This window comes from Telopea speciosissima, chromosome 6, assembly GCF_018873765.1.
Source record: "Telopea speciosissima isolate NSW1024214 ecotype Mountain lineage chromosome 6, Tspe_v1, whole genome shotgun sequence".
NCBI classification, from domain to species: domain Eukaryota; kingdom Viridiplantae; phylum Streptophyta; class Magnoliopsida; order Proteales; family Proteaceae; genus Telopea; species Telopea speciosissima.
This window is the reverse complement of record NC_057921.1, coordinates 48,485,551-48,503,415: the sequence shown is the minus strand read 5'-3', so window position 1 is coordinate 48,503,415 and position 17,865 is coordinate 48,485,551. Positions and strand designations below refer to the sequence as shown.

Here is a 17,865-nt window from a genome sequence, read left to right as displayed (position 1 = left end):
GTGCATGGTGGTCTCTACTTGCTGGAGGGTACTTCTACATCAATTGCCTTGCCTTCTCAGCTTCATACAGCTCCTCCTTTGCTTCATTCAGCTTCTTCCACTATTTTGTATCAATGGCATTGCCGCTTAGGCCATCCTCCTCTAGGGATCTTGTCTCTTTTATTTCCTAAACTTGTTAGAGAATGTAATTGAGCAGAGTTTTTTTGTGAGGCATGTGTTATGGCCAAACAAACTCGGTCTACTTATTCTCTTGTTAATCAAAGAAGTAGTGCTGTTTTTCATTTGGTTCATACTGATGTGTAGGGTCCCTCTTGTTGTACTTCCATTTCTGGTCATCGTTGGTTTGTAACTTTCATAGATTACCATTCTCGTATCACTTGGGTTTATATGCAACATAAGAGTGAAGTATTCCATTGTTTCCAACTATTTCATAAAATGGTTCAGACATAATATCAAGCTACTATTAAAATTCTTAGGAGTGATATTGGTACTGAATACCAAGGTTTTAGATCTCGGTTTCGCCACTGGTTTTGCCAGGCCACGAAACCAAGATCTCGGTGAGATCTTGTATTTTTTTTCTCAACTCGATGGTTGGTTTCAGTGGCCATATCGCCAAGATAGGTCCTGAAACTTGACATTCACCCTATTTTAGGCCTTCTAAACACAGTGGAATCATTAGTTTTTACAAATTCAAACCCAAAATGGTACTTTGACTACGGACCCTAGGTTGGTAGTCTACAGCGTGCGTGAGATCTACCCTAGGCTATTGCACACAATATTTAGAACTCATATAATTAAAGTAGAGGTGTAAAACAACTTATATAAGCATTAAGAATTAAAATACATCAAACCATAAACCATTTAAGCATTAGGCATCATATTCATATTTCATAATCATACATAGTGATGGTTCGAATGTTTGTTCACAAGTGTTCGAAACTTAGAAAGGGACATAGTCACATAGATTAAATAAATACAAGCTCGTACTGAAACAAGTGTCGGGCCGGATCATCATAATGACCACGTTGTTGTTGTTGTTGTCGAATCAAGCTCAATCAATAGATTAGTGGACATTGTATAACATATAATAATTTCATAGTCAACAGAACAAGGTTAGATCATGTTTCTATGAAAAAAATTGTTTTTGAGAAGGGATTTTTTTACCTAAAAGTGTTCTTGAAATCGATGAAAGTCTCTTGTTTCGTTATACGTTCTCTCCATTTTAGTGTTTATGCATGATACATGTTATATATTGCTTATTTATATTGTTTTTGCTCCAAAAGTATATTTCTGTGCATCTGTTGACCATTTCTATGCACATTTGCAGCGTATGATACGTGTCTTCGATACGATATGATATGTCTCTTAAAATCACCCTTCCGATATGATACCCGATACTGATACTTTAAACCTTGGGTAGAACTGTTCTAGAAATGTATGCCAACTTGTGCCATTCTGGTATTTTTTTACCCTAAAATGTGATTTGGCATCAATGTGTCACACAACCACCGTTTCTGGTAAATAAACAGCTGGAACATGTTCGACTGTAATCTTCATTTACAAAGTTTGTTGTATTGTTAAAGGTAGTTTAGGATTTTAGTTTTCTTTTCTGAGTTGACAGAGTTGAAAAAATTGATCCTTTGAATATCTACAGTCTATTTGGTATTTTGGAGGCCAAAAACTTTCAATCAGTCCCACTAATAGATCTGATATCTACCTCTAGCACGATACCATTGCATAGTGGAGAGAGGGAAAAGGATCCTGTCTAAAGAGAGAAGAAGGCAACTTGAGAGAGAGAGAGACTTTTTTTTTGGGGTAATTTAAAAATGCATTAACCAAAGAGAAAAGCCCGCGGAGGGGATACAAAGAGAGCTCAAGAGGAGCTAAGAGACAAAAATTACAACCCCCAATATGGCAAAATTCCAAGAAGAAAACAAGAAGATACAACCCTAGGGGGCAAAGTTCCACGAAGATACAATGTGACTGTCGCGGGGAGAGCCTGAGTGATGGAAAGGGATTGCCGAAAGCTTGCTTTTGATATCAAAGGAGATGGAATCCCAAATCTGATTGAAAGATCTGGATAGCAGCATCAAATGCAAGCTTACCCAGACGGTCGCAAAATGAAGAGCCTCCAAAAGTGAGGATCCTCCGGTGGATGTGCCAGCAATGAGCAAGATACCAAGACCAGATCTTCGAGGAGAAAGGGCATTTGAAGAACAGGTGCTCAATATCCTCAATACCGGACCAGCACAAAATGCAGCAAGGGGAAACTGGGATGTGTCTGCTTGTGAGGAAAGCCTGGGTAGGGAGGCACTTGCGGAGCGCATGCCAAAGGGTGAAGCTATGACGGGGAATGAAGCTTGGGAACCAAACCAAATTTTGGTAGATGACAGAATCACCCCGAGCTCTAATGAGATTCCAAGCAGATTTCAGACTGAGCTTGCCAGATTGAGAGGCTTTCCCAATGGTTTTGTCACCTCTACCAGGGGGGACTTGAGAATATGAGGGAGAGCAGCCCAAATGAGGTCCAAAGGCGGGGTGGAGGTAGAAGGAGAATCCCAGGATGAACTCCTGATGATGTGAGAGACCAAAGCTGATTTATCCGAACCCAAGCTATAGATGGTTCTGTCACCCATCACTTGAAGAAGAATACCCGCAGGATGCCAGTTGTCCAGCCAGAGCCTAGTAGAGGCCCCACTATCAATCAAGGAAACAATAGAACTTAGAGCAAGGGGCCTAAGCTGCACAATCTTTCTCCATATCCAGGAAGCATCTGAGGGGATAGGAACTGTCCAAATGGAGTCCTTGCGAAGATATCTTTGATATACCCAATTCACCAAGATACTTTTTTTTCCTTTGAGGCAATCTTTCAAATAAGCTTTAAGATTCCAGCCTTGTTTGAGTCTTTGAACTGGCGAAGGCCTAAACCCCCTTCAGCTCTGGGGAGGAAAACTGATGACCAGGCTATAGGGAGAAGAAAGAGAGAGACTTTGGGGAGGTGGGAAAGAGAGAAAAAAATGGTGTAGTTACCAAATCAAACAAATTTAATCCATTCTATTTCATCACTGGGGATTACATATTTCTGGGAAAGCAAAAGTAAGTCTCTTTAATTTAAAATTCTTAGGCAACTAGATTAACTTAACAGGGACTGTAAAATACTTATTTAATTAGAATTTTTGAAGCCTAATCCTTCTAGATAACTGAGTCCACACAACTAACCAAAAGAGGACTCTTTAATGACTAAACTAAATTGAACTAAATTACTTAATGTACCCCACTATTGATTAAATATGTATTTCATACACCTCTTTAGATCCCAAAAGAATTAAAAGCCCATACCTAATAGATATCAAAATGGGACCAATTTTTGGTTGGGCCTGCATTAGGTGGTGGCATAAATTGGAAAGAAGAGGGAAAGGTGAGGGAGGCGGTGGAGAGTTCCAGAGAGTTCCAGGTTTGTACAAGGAAGAGAAGTAAAATGCAGACCAAAAAAATAATTACAAAAAAAAAATAAAATATAGGAACGAAAAAATGGGAATGAGGGTGGGGGGGGGGGGAGGGGAGAATGTTCCAATCTTCTACAATGGGAAGAAGGAAAATAAAGACAAAAAAGTTATATTTGGATGAAATCGATAGGCAATGAAAAATGTAGAGGAAACGAGGATTGTAATCAATTCTCCCATCCTTTGAATGCCAAAATACCTACATTATATGAAGATATATGCAGGAAGAAATACCCAGGCGGTCTTGCACGTATGACAAATATGCATATTAATTGAGGGCCTTTGTAATCCCATCATTTTGAAAATGTGTGAGAATTGATTATAATGATGTTTTTTTTTTTTTGATACCATAGGCATTTAAAATTTAGATAATCTATTTGTTGCTACTTTTGGATTATTTTCATTGGTTTAATGCAACTTTTACTAATTTTCTGTTATTTTAGGTGAGCAAGGTAACTCTCTTGAATTACCACTACCTGAGGGAGAGAAGTCTCCTGAGAATAATGTGCCTTCACTTGAATCTTTTGAAGATGAAAATCTGGCTGTTGATTTGGAGGATTTTCAGGAGGTCCGTTTACTTATTTTTACTTAATTTCTGTTTTTTTTTTTTTATGGATGAATGCTAAGAAGCCAATTAAGTTGTGGATCACACCTCTAAAGACAAATAAGTTGATTGGTACACATGCTTACCAAGTAATAATTTTCTTTTTTCTCCCCTATTCTAGTAGTGGCAACTATATGAGCCAGTCACCGAGTCAATTTCTTTTAACATTAAGCAGTATGGCAGCATTTATTTTGTGATCTTGCATATATATATATTTTTTATATTGTTGATTTGGTAAAATTTTAGTAAATTTTTAAAATTTTCTCACTTTTTGATTATGCCATTTTCTTTGTTTCTTCATTCAAAAATATCACATTAAGTGAATATCGTGGTGCAATCTCAGACCTGAAACCTCTTTATCATGGTGCCTGAATCTTAAACACTAGTTCTGATCTGTTCTTGTGCTCTACTCTAGTGACTCTTATATATCATATTATTTTTTTTAAACATTTTTTTCACCACAACCTTCCAGATCGTTGGATCAGCAAAGGTAGGGAGAGGGTGAGATCTGGTAGAAATGGCCGAAATCTGCCCTAAATGGTGGACTTTTTTAAACACTGATACACATTTTAATCATTAGGTGCAAAGGGGTGGGTGGGAATGAGGAGCCATAAAATTATATAATACATCAAATTATGAATGCATATAACATTACAACCATACATAAAGTTGCTTCCATTGTTGAAATGTGTTATCCTAGAAACTTAACAAGTACAAATTTCCAAGTGTTCCGGAATCTCAATTGATGGGATTCTAAGTCACCTAATGGGATAGGGGTTAGAAGACGAACTGAAAATCAGAATTGCAGGGATGGAACTATGAACCAGCCAAGCGAGAAATTTGATATCTCTGTAAAGATAAGTCCGATCAGTACCGGCCCACCCTTCTCTGATCTCCGACAATGCCCCCCTCCCCTCCGGCAGCCCCAACTGCTGCCTGTCCTACTGCCTCATCCGCTGCACCACCCACTTCTCCCCCAACTAGCCCTGTCCATGATCAACACAACCCCTCTTCCACTTCTTGGAGCTCCCTCTTCACCGGCAATACCTTTGTCACCATTGCTGGACACTCCCTCCATTTCGTCCCCCCTTCTATCATCGATGAGTCCAGAGTTGGCTTCTGCCCCAAGGGTTTGCTAGATGACGAGCTCTCCAAATGGCAGTGCTGCCTCGTGGCCATTTCCTTGGTGCCCGTCCACCCTTCCATGTCGTCAAAACCTCTGCAAAAACAGTGGCGTGCTGCAGGAGCTGTCTTCACCTACCTGCTGTCCAGCAGCATCTTCATCTTCAGGTTCTCCGATGAATCCGTCAAAACTCGAGCTTTGGAGGGTGGCCCATGGCAGGTTGGCAAGAAACCGATCTTTCTCCGGCAATGGGATCACTGCTCCTCTCTCTGCAAAATCGACCTTAAGTCCATCCCCATCTGGGTCAATCTGTTGGGTCTTCCCTTCCACTATTGGTGTGCCTTTGGGCTCAGTATCGTCGGATCGACCATCGGCAAGCCTCTCTTCTCTGACGAATGCACCAAGAGGATGGATCGACTTTCCTTTGCTCGTATCTGTGTCGAAAGCAATGCAGACGAACCTCCTCCAGATTTTGTCACCATTCAAGAAGAAGATGGACACTCCTTCTCTCAAAGAGTTCTCTACGAGTGGCTGCCTCACTATTGCTCCGTTTGCAAATTGTTCGGTCACCCATCGAAGCAATGCTGCTCTAGTCCTTCGGGTACTAAGTCTCCATCGACTTCAGCCTTGGGCCCTGTGGTAGAGGATGCTGCCTTCGTCGATGTCCCTGCATCAACCACGCTGGCTGTTGATGAGGGGGAAGCCGATGACGCTGTTACTGTGGACAACCCCAACGCCTCTGCCGCTGTTACGATTGGAGATCAACCGATAGTGGTTTCCATGGTCGGCAGACCTTTGGAGCCTGAAGGTTCTCCATTACTCTCCCATGGCTGGAAAAAAAGAGGAACCGTTACTGGAAAAGCCTTCGTGATTCTGACAAGGTTCCCATCCTTGGCGAGTCGTCCGATGCCCACCTACCACGCAGATCTTCTGACGCTGGCCACAACAGGTTCGCAGCCCTTCAGAACCTCGACCCTTGTGCCGATTGTGAAGTCGTTGTCTCGCATGCTCCTCCCGAGCCCCGAAAGTTCTCTGGCACCGATCTGCAGGCTCCTCCTGCTGTCTCAACTGCAAAACCCCTTTCACCTTCCCCTATTGTTAACCCAAACCAAATCCTTTTCTCTGATAACCATACCCCCCCTCGCTTTCTACGAGGTCCACTGCATCCAAAAGTAAACTTTTACCCTTTCCATGTGTCCCATTTATTCACCATTCACCCCCTTTTGTCCCATCCCACTTTAACTCTTCCTCTGATATCTCTACTTCTTAGCTTGACCTGACCCAACAGCCCACCCATCTAACCCATTTAACTTATTCCAAAGCCCTTTACCCATCTCGACCGAACCTAGAGGAACCAGTTCCTGGTCCACCAATTGGTTTCACTAAGGCCCACACCAGTCCCCCCTTGTATCTTCCCTCCCTCATCTCCCCTCTGGTTTGCTTTCCCCCCTTGCGAGCGTACTGCCTGTGGCCCCGTAGTGTTCCCCCGGGGTCTCGGGTTAGTTCCACCTCTGGTTGGCTGCCCCCCCCTTTGCTTATGATCCCTTGGACCATTTGGAATGTCCGCGGCCTTAACGCCCCGGCCAAACAACCTGAGATCCGTGCCTGCATCAAATCCTTCAAATCCCCCCTCTATTGCCTCCTTGAAACTAAGGTTCTTGAACCCAATTCGTCTCGCATTGCCTACTCTCTTGCCCCCTCTTGGTCCTTCCTCTCCAACTACGACCACTCTCCTAATGGCCGAATTTGGATTCTCTAGGATCCCTCCAAATTCCATATATCGGTCTCCTCCTCTTCCCCCCAATTCCTTCATCTTAGCATTTCTAACCATCTTCACAACCATCTTTTCTTTTTCACCATGGTTTACGCCTTTAATCGTCACCTGGATAGGATCCCCTTTTGGGACGACATCCGTACCATTTCACTTTCTGTGGGCTCCTCTCCTTGGGGCATTGGAGGCGACTTCAATGTCGTTTGTTATAGTCTTGAAAAGTTGGGTGGTTCCCCCATCGACCACCAAACTGTAGATGCCTTCAATTCTTTTCTCGAGGATTCTGGGCTAAACGACCTCAGATGGTCGGGTGTCGATCTTACTTGGCACAATAAGCGCTCTGGTCTCAATAGAGTAGCTTGTAAGCTTGACAGAGTCCTCGCCAATGATCCTTGGCTCTCTTCCCTTCCTTCCTCTTATGCCTTCTTTTACCTTTTTGGCCTCTCAGACCACTCCCCCATCTCTCTTTTTGTCCTCCCTTTCTTATCCTTTGGCTTCAAACCCTTTAAGTTTTTTGACATGTGGTCTTCCCATCTTGGCTTCCTTCCTACTGTTCAAGACGGTTGGGATATTCCTGTCCAGTCCTTCTCCTCCCCTCTCCTCTCCTTCTCTAATAAACTCAAAAATGTCAAATTGGCCCTTAAAGCTTGGAATTCCTCCACTTTTGGAAACATCTCCTCCCGTGTCTCCTCTTGTCGTGACACCCTCTCCTCCATCCAATCCCGCCTTCAGTTCGACTCTCTCAACTCCTCCCTCGCTGAGGAAGAAATCCTTGCCGCCTCCGAGCTGTCCTCCGCTCTCTCTCAAGAAGAGAGTTTCCTTAAACAAAAATCCCGGATTAAATGGCTCGAGCTTGGCGACTCGAACACCGCCTTCTTTCACCGCTCCCTTAAAGCCAGTTCCAACTCCAACTCCATTCTCTCTCTTACCACCTCCAATGGCTCAGTTCTTTCCTCTGTGGATGCCATCAAATCCGACGCTGTGGTCTATTTCACTGGTATCTTCCCCCCCCCCACCCCCCAATCCACCCTTCCGGATGATGACCTAATCAACAAATTCGTCCCTTCCCACCTCTTCAACTTCCTCTGCTCCATCCCCTCTGACTCTGAGATTGTCTCTGTTGTTCGCTCCCACAAGGCTAGCAAAGCTCCTGGCCCCGATGGGTTCAGCATGGGTTTCTTCTCCACTTGTTGGGATATCATCGGTGCTGAGCTTATTAGTGCCATCAAGAGCTTCTTCTTTAACCCTCACTAGATCCAAAGCATTAACCACACCTTTCTCTGCCTCATCCCCAAGTCTTCGGGATCCTCAACCATGTCTGACTTCAGACCCATCTCCCTTTATAACCTCCTTTATAAGTTCATTGCTAAAATTCTTGCCAACCGCCTTCAACTTGTCATTGATTCCCTTGTCAGCTCCAATCAGTCCACCTTCATCTCTGGGAGAAGCATCTCGGACAACATCATCTTTTGTCAGGAAATTGTTCGAGGCTTCGACCGTAAATCCCACTCTCCTTCAGCCCTTTTGAAAATTGATATCCACAAAGCCTTTGACTCAATCCGTTGGGATTTCATCTCCCAAGTCCTTCTTAAGATGTCCTTCCCTCCCTCCTTTGTTAACTGGATCCACTTCTGCATCTCCACCCCTCGCTTCTTCGTTCTCCTCAATGGCAGCCCAGCTGGATTTTTTCCCTCCTCTGTTGGTATCCGCCAAGGTTGCCCCCTCTCCCCCTTCCTTTTTTTGCCTTTCCCTTGAGGTCCTTTCTCGTAGTATCCAATCCAAAACTGACCTCCATCTCATCTCTCCCATCCCCAAAGGCAAGCCTACTAACCTGACTCACCTTGCCTTCGCTAATGACCTCATGATATTCTCTAAGGCTGAACCCCTCTCCATCGAGTCCATCATTTCTTCCCTTCACCTTTTTCAGGGCCTTTCCGGTCTCCGCATCAACCTCCTCAAGACCCAAATCTTCCTTGCTGGCGTTTCTGATACCACCAAAGTGTCCCTTTCCTCCATCATCGGCTTTACCCTTGGCACCTTGCTTGTCCGTTACCTTGGCCTCCCCCTTATCCCTGCTAGACTTTCAGCCCACCACTGTTCCCCCATCCTAGACCTCCTTCGCAAGAGGCTGCAGCTTTGGAAAGCCAAGCTTTTATCCTATGCAGGTCGTCTTGAGCTCATCCGATCGGTGCTTCAATCCTGCTACATCTATTGGAATGGTGTTTTTGGCCTTCCCAAGGCTACCATCAAGGCTGCCGAACCATTATGTGCGTTTTCCTATGGAAAGGTGTGGATTCAGCCAGGTTCCTTCACCCCAAGAGCTGGTCTTCCATTTACATCCCCAAATCTGAAGGAGGTCTTGGTCTCAGAAGGATCAAAGACGTGAACATTGCTGGTTCTATCAAGCTGTTATAGAAGCTCCTCACCAACAAATCCAGCATATGGACTTCTTGGGTGTACGATGGGCCTCTTCGTAGAGACTCTATTTGGACTGTTAGCTCAGTGACAGACTCCTCCTGGGTTTGGCGTAGAATCCTCCAAGTGAGGCATAGCCAGGGACGTTATATCTTGTATGATTGATGATGGTTTGTAGACCAACCTCTGGCTTGACAAATGGCACCCTTCTGGTGTCCTATCTTCCCTTGTGAGCCCCCGTGACATCTGTGCTTTTGGAATGGACAGATCAACCCTTGTGGCTTCCATCATCACCAGAGGCTTTTGGTCCCCCCCTCTCCCCCCTCCCCTCACAGATCTTTGGAGTTCCCTCCCCCCTATCCCTCTGGTCATGGAGGTAGAGGTGACACCATCTTGTGGCTCCCTTCCCCCTTTGGCAGATTCAGTTCCCACTCCGCTTGGGACATGGTTAGACATAGAGGGACCCCCTGTCCTTGGCATAAAGTAGTCTGGTTTAAAGGGCACATCCCACGCCATAACCTCACTGCTTGGCGTGCCTTAGCAAACTGCCTCCCCACCCAAGCATTCTTCATTCATCGCCACATGCAAGTCTCTCCCACCTGCTGCCTTTGTTGGAATGGGCATGAAGATGCAGATCACCTGTTCTTCACCTGCCCCTTTGCTTCCTCCATCTGGAACTGTGTTCTTCGCCACTGTTGGCCTGCTCGCCGAAGGCCTCTTCCCCTTTCCAGGGAATGGGTTTGGATTGATATGACGTTCGGAGGCAACTCGATTTGTGACTTGGTTGGCAAGATTGCCTTTTGTGCCACTATCTCCCACATTTGGATGGAACGTTACCTTAAAAGATGGACGTCCAACTCCCGCTCTTTCGACAAGATTTGGAAGGCCATCTTTTTTAATGTTTCATCTAAAATTAGTTCCCTCCCCCTTGTTGACGTAAAGGATACCCCAAGGAACAAGCTCATTGTTGTCTCCTAGGGTCTTCCTCTATCCATTTTGCGCCCTAGCTAGTCTCTAGCTTCAGCTTTGTTGGCCCTTGGCCTTGTATATTCCCTCTCCTTTCTTCGTAATTAAGTTTTCATTCATCCAAAAAAAAAAAAAAAAAGTCTGATCAGTACCCCCTAGTCTGATGCAGATCAAAGCTTGAAGAACAGGACAAAAACAGATTTCAAAAAACAAAGTTACTGTTCACGTGAAAAGTGTTGTGGGTCCCAGCTTAGATCAGGTGTGCCCTATTCTAGAGCCTTGGACAACAAGACACTCCAGGATCGATGGGACAGCTTCTAGAAGATTGAAGACCAAGTTAGCTTCCTTTTTTTTGACATCTAGTTTCTATTTTTGAGAATATTTTATAGTGTTTATTTTTGAAACTTTGTCAAAGTTAGAATTTCTATTTTAGTTGCTTAGCTTTTATTTAGAAGTCTCGATTTTGTTAAGTTTCTAATTCAGTCCTTTGTGTCCTTTTAGTTAGATTTAGTTTCTATTTTTGTTTGGTTTTTATTTTTGAGACTTTTTATTTTGTGAAGCTTATTAGGCCAAGCTATAAATAGGCCCCATCAGTTGTACTTGACTTGAGACTTGATTAATGAAATTTCTATTGCTTGTTTGCAAGTGTTTGGTCTGAGAAGACTTGTGTTCAACCGCTGAGATAGCTGTGGGTGAGAGACCCAAGGCTGAGACCCTACCCCCTTTCATCTATCTATGTCCTCTTCTTCTTCTTCTTATCCTTTCTATCTTCTTCTTTCATATGTAAACAGAAAAAAAAGCAGTAAAAGTTTCTGTTATTCAATTTGTTCATCCTTATTGTGTTGACCCTGGCTGCACTCGATCTCCCGCTGGTTTCCCTGGTTCGAGGTCGACTTTTGCATTATAGTCCCTCCGCCTGGTCCCTCATTGAGTGCCGGGAATCCTGGCTGGCCTCCCTGGTGCGATGCTGTAAAATTATCTAACTCATCAAATTATGAAAGCATATAATATTGCAAGCATACATAAAGTTGCTTCCATTGCCGAAATGTGTTATCATAGACACTTAACAAGTACAAATTACCAAGTGTTCCTGAATCTCAATTGATGGGATTCCAAGTCACCTAATAGGATAGGGGTTAGAAGACGAACTGAAAATCAGAATTGCAGGGATGGTGTTATTGACATAAGAGATGTTGTTTCTAGTCTATCTCTTTCTATTTATATATATGGAAAGTGAATTTGGAGGAAATTTGATATCTCTGTAGAAATAAGTTTGATAAGCCCCCCCCCCCCCCCCTGAGACTCTCCGCCTGATCCCTCCCTGAATGCTGGCCATCCTGGCTGGCTTCCCTCGTGCTGCTGCCATCCCCCAAGCTATCCTCCCCCAACCTTCATCTTCTCCTCTGCCTTCATCCGCAACCCGTCACCCCTTCTCCTCCCCAGTGGAGCACCCTCTTCAGTCATGCCCCACCGCTGAGAGATGATCTTCCACTCCTCTTCATCTCCCCATCCATTGTTGGAAGTTCAAAGCTAGCACACTGTCCCCCTGGACTATTATACAACAAAGTGAAACTGTGGGGCAATTGCCTAGTTGGCCAGTTCATTTGCTCCAGGCCTCTTTTTCATATTGTAAAACTCTCCCTAATTAAACAATCGAGAGTTCAAAGGAACCTGGAGATCTTCTTCTTGAACAATGGATTCCTCATTTTCAAGTTTTCATATGAACATGACAAAATCCACTCTTGAAGGTGGTCCATGGAAAGTGGGGAAGAAGCCCATTTTTCTTCGTCAATGGCACCATCGGCTACAGTTCCATCGGGTCGTTCTGTCCACCATTCCCTTGTGGATTTCCCTATCTGGTCTCCCACTTCATTTTTGGTGCATAGAGGGGCTTAGTACAATGGGTTTGGTTGTGGGAACCCCTCTCTACACTGATGCTAGAAGTATGAGGAACAACCAGCTTGTGTATGCAAGGATCTGCGTCGAAGTTAGCGCCAATGACCCTCTGCCTTCAACTATCACGGTGAATGATGGGGGATGACTACTCCTTTAAGCATGGTATTGTGTTCGACGACTAGAGCCCCCTACACTGCTTGGTCTGCAAGCTGTTTGTTCACACTCGAACCTCTATTCTCTAAAGTTTGCTTCTACTGCCCCAGAAGATGACCCTGTAACCTCTATCGATCGCATCTCCCATTTCAAACCACCATCCCACCTGCTACCCTCCTCCAAGAGACATTCTGTCTTCTGGGTCTCTGATTGGCCATTTTGCGGGTCGCCTGAACCTGCCGATGGTCCCTAACCTTGCTTTACCTAGTAGTAACAATCGTTTTGCCGCCCTGCTCTCTGTCACTTTTGCAGGCCTTGGCATAGCTCATGATGACCCTTCTGTCCTTGCCGCCTTGAGATGTGGCTTTCCTTTGGGTTCCCCTGCAGTTGGCATCGAAAGATCTCCCACTGGGTTTCAATCTCCCTCAACCCTTTTGTCTGCCAGTTCTCATAGCCAGCCATAGTTGTCAAGGCGTCGCCTTGGCGTTCAGGCGCCTTGGTTGCCTAGGCGACGCCTTGTGGCCTTGTTGGGGTCGCCTTGCTTTTTGACCCCCTCAACCGCCTTGGTTTGCCTAGGTGCCTAAACAACTATGTAGCTAGCAGCCCTCGTCTGGGGAATATGATGGTATCCTAGTAAAGGTTCCCATCTCCCTCAACCCTTTTGTCTGCTAATTCATATGGTGTAGCCCCTTCATTCCTAGGCCAGCCCTCCCTGCAACATCGAGGAATGCATGATAGTATGTTCCCTGAGCTACATTAGGTGGGATGCTATTATAGAACACAAACTAACTAAAGGCTTCTCGTGCTGCATCTTGTTTATTACTAAACATTTGCGGGATGGTTGGCTGATATGCACCTTGTTGCCTATATATGGTGGGATCCTGCTGAAGAACGGGATCTGGGGAAAGTACTCGTGGTTTGGGTGGGGGTCGTGGGGCTGGGGGTTCCCTCACACTTTGTGCTCTCCTAAAAGGAGGAGGAATCTCCCCCTCTCCATGTCTACGTTTTTTCCTCCTCTCACTTCCTTGCACTGACTCTATTGCGACTGAGCCAGATCCACCAGCTCCTCTCGCCTGCTCATATGTTCTCATATTTTCAAAATGCAAAGATTGTCGACTAGCTGCCACAGATTGCTGGTACTGTCTCCATTCAGCCTCTGACTGAAAATCCCCAGGAGGCCTATAATCACTATCAGAGTCATCTGCATCGACCTCTAGTGCTACTCTCTCAAACACTGTCTCATCAAACTCTCATTGTTGCTGTTCCCTTTCAACCTTCTTTAATCTTCCTCCTCTTAAGTGTTTTGATATGGCCTGCTGCACCTCATAAGGAACCTGTGTGCATTTGGCCACATACTTGTACCCACCAGAGAAATGCTGCTTCAATCTGGTGGCCCCTCCAGAATTAAGCAACTTCCCACAATATCGACACTTGGATTTCATTTTTATCTGCCCACATTGGGTCTCCATGTTGCCATGCTATCTCACCACGGTCAGCCATTGTGTGGCAAATCTCTTACTTTTTACACTGTTACATAAAAAAAGTAATGTATTAAAGATTTAATCTAATGTATTAGTAACTATTAAACATAATGTCAAGCTACTAAAATAATCAAATAGGCAAATAGCTAAATCATATATATATCCTCTTACTCTAGTATTTGTTTCTTAATTAAAAATAAAATTTATAATTTTTATTAAAAATAATTATATCTTAAAGTATAAAACATTATAAAGGAAAGATGCATTTGACACCATTTTATTTTTGATATATAATGCATATGTTGCAAATAATTTTCCAACCAAAATAGATATTTTTCCTTAATATTTGGTTTTTTTTTTTATCATATTTATATTTTCTGAAAAATAAAATAAAATAATTTATGGTTGAAAAAAAAGTGACTCCATGAGGCCATAGAGCATCCAAAGGTGTCCAACATACAAAAAATCACTTCCAACCAATCACTATTGACCCTATTTTTTTTCAAATTTTTTTGCTAAGAAATTCAAAAATTTTAAAATATAATCTAAACTCCATGAAGTCATAGGTCAGCCAATTATGTGTCACATATATTAATTTGGAACCCAACCACCAAGATTTGAACACTACCTTGTAATCCATCAAACTTCTTCAAAATTCTTTGAATTTGTTGTAGATGTAGAAAATTTGATGTTGGATGCAGGTTCTCCGTGCAATCCGACGATTTTCCAGTGGAAAATGGAAGCAAAACCATGCAATTTGGGTGGGGTGTGTTCTCTGCCGAGACCAGCAAGATTAGCGAGATCTCAACTAGTCTCGGTTGAGATCTGGACTATTTATAAAGGGCCCAATGATTAATTGAACCGAAATCTCGGTCGAACCGAGATTTCGCCATCTCGGCGAGATATTGTAATCAACCTGTATCGCCACTCATCTCGTCTCGCCATCTCAAAAAAGCGAGTTTTAAGTGAGATCTCGGCGAGATCTCGGCGAGTTCTTGTTCCATGATCACAGCTGAATCTATCCCTATCATTTCCTTGGGGTGAAACCTGGCCTCTTCCTCCAATAGCTGACATAATGCTGGAATACAGGAAAAAGTGGGGATGATGCCCACATCCAATGAGGAGTACACACTACCCAAACAAAGACAGTTCTTCTCAGGCAAGACTTCTCCAATTCAACCTCTATCAATTCACTGAACTAGACAGGCTGAAGAAACACACTTACAAGATGGGAGTGACACCTAAAGTCAAATGAGAGTATATTTTCAAACACTGGTGAATATTGTCCAGCAACCAAACAACGCAAACATCTCAAAGAAATTCAACACCACGACATTCTTGAAAGTATAGCTTCATCACACACCACTAGAGAAGCTCAAACAACATTCCTCACTAACACCAAGCAGTCCCACTTCAAATACACAATATCCAATCAAATGAGGATATCACACTCAATCCAAATACATAGTCTAACTTTGAAAAAAAATTCCAGCAAGGAAAAACCAAGCTCCAAATGTAAAGAACTGCACTCGAACAAACCCTCCGAAAGTCCGAAGGGTAACAACATCTCATAACAACTCAAACAACCATACGAGGCATTCCACAACCATTTCATAGCTGAAAGGCATCATACATTGCATTCCAAATGCAAACAAAGAGAAAAAAAATTTGAAAATTGCTGTACCTGGCAGTCAACATGAAGAAGAGTTGTGCACTAACAGCTCCTTGCAACCAAGGAGACCATATGGGAAATGAAGAGGACCCCTGGGTGATTCTAATGAGCCATACCACAGCTCAAACACTTGCCGAGAGAGAGTGAAAGAGGCACTGCAACCAGAAGCTGGCGGTAACTCTAGGGGCTTAAAAACTTAATGTAGACTTCAAAAAATCTCAAATGAGAACTTTAAATTTTCATGTAGGCTTTGTACAAGGTCTATCTCATATTACTTCAATCGATTCACATAGTAACCTTCTCCTTGGAATCTTTTGTGCCGTAGGATTCCAAAGAGAGGAAATAGGGAAACAAGAAAAGGAAGACGACTCTCGAACTGTAGAGCTCTGATACCAAGTTGGAATTTAGGTAATGGATGTAAGTTAGGAAGAAGAAAGAAGATGAGAGAAAAAGAGGAGGAGAAGAAGAAGACAAGGAAATGGAGAGGAAGTGAATTCAGTGGAAAGTTGTCTGTCGGAGAGATCACTCCTCCAGACCTATATTACTTCATTAATAATATGAAAGAAATTACATAAAACTCCCTAGGGAGGTAAAAGGTAAAAAAGGGAAATTATAATATAAGGAACTAGTTAACAAACTAATTCCTAAAATACCCTTACTGCACAAACTCTAACAACTGCATCTCACAGCAAAATATGGTCTGAATCTCACAGAACTGATAATGCAAAAGCTTCTTTCATTTGTGAAAATTGTTGGACATTCTTTTATAACTGAGTCTAAGACTAAACCTGATTGGTTCAGGAATAAAATAATAAAAACAAAAACTAAAACTGACAACTAAATCTCCTCTCATCAACCTGCCTACTTGGAAGTGTTTAAACTAAGACACTTAAAATAGTAACCAAGTCTGAAAAGGAAATTCTTCCCAGCCGCAGGCTTTGTTTGGGAGTCCTAAACAGACTTAATAACTGAATGAAATATAACAACTATGGGTGGACTTATAGAGTACATAATCCAGTGCACCACTATCACATTACTAACAAAGTAAGCTAAACATAAGGCTCATTGATCTCCATATTCCTGAAGTGACCAGGAAACTTGGAAATTCTGGAATGTCAGGGTTTTGGTTCAAACCAGAAAACTTGTTCACAATTGAACCAATCCAACCTAGCCCAAACCAAACCAAGCCGCAAGAGCATCTTTTCTTCCTCTTCTTTCTAGCTGAATACTGTGTCAACTCTCCTCGACTTGAAAAAACTTGACCTTTAGTTTTGGAGAGACAAGGGGGAAACAGCATGTGGGTAGCAGCCTTGACGAGTCCCTCACAAAATTCTAGTTGTGCATAGATGTAAGGAATAAAATCTTCAACTCTGGGAGCTCTCTCTTCAAAGAATTGAGGTGAAATCACAAACTCGATGATCTCCACATCAATAATAACATCTGTATTGGTCATTGTCTCATGCAGATTCGTGTCATCGTCCTCTTCAATTAATGCTTCAACCTCAACTGCACCTAATTCCTTGGTGTCTTCATAATTGTCCTCCTCTTCAGTTTTAGCCAATGGAATTGAGTATATAACATTGACACCCCTTGGTTTCCTCTTCATCCTCATCACCATAGTCCGCATCATCATTATCATCAGGTGGTAAAGGTGGACATATCTCCACTGTATCATCTTCCGCAAACATAGTCGCAACTCGCATATGGCAAAATTTAGCAAAGTGCCCATATATGTTGCAATTGTAGCACTTTGTATCGTTGCCTCTGGTCATGGGTGCTTTGCCTTTATCTGTAGGAGTGCTAGATGATTGACCTATGGGCTTGGCAGCTGCTAGGGCTCAGGAGTACTCCCTGGCTTGAGAATTGAACCTCCTTGTGGAAGTCTTTACATTCTCCTTTGCCAGTAGAGCTTTCTGAAAACAGTCTTGTATGCCATACACATCATGCACATTAAGCTCCTTCTGAATCTCGGGATGCAGGCTTGACTTGAATCTCGAGACTAACTGGATATTATCTTTATCGACCCCTGTGCTTGAGATGAGAGCATCAAACTGTTCCTTGTACTCATCAACTTATAACCTGCCCTGTCGAAGGGTGTTGAGCTTGCGTGCAGCCGAGCTCTGAAAGTGGGGGGGAAGATAGTAATTCTTCAATTCCTCCATCTCTGCCTATGTTGTAGGTGCTGTATCACGAATCTGTAGTCTATGCTCATAGGATCTCTACCATTCCCTTGCTGGCCTTATCAATTTAGTTGGCACAAGTGTCAATTTTCTTTCCTCCG

At 43.3% G+C, this 17,865-nt stretch overlaps 1 protein-coding gene across 1 annotated transcript in view; it reads left to right on the top strand.

The window, feature by feature from the left end:
- The window catches only part of LOC122663843 (transcription initiation factor TFIID subunit 1), a 99,017-nt gene that overhangs the window by 19,391 nt on the left and 61,761 nt on the right, over positions 1 to 17,865 (top strand). The window contains exon 6 of the mRNA XM_043859491.1: positions 3,947 to 4,071. Within this exon, the coding sequence (XP_043715426.1) occupies positions 3,947 to 4,071 (125 nt within the window). The remainder of the gene's footprint in view (positions 1 to 3,946; positions 4,072 to 17,865) is intronic.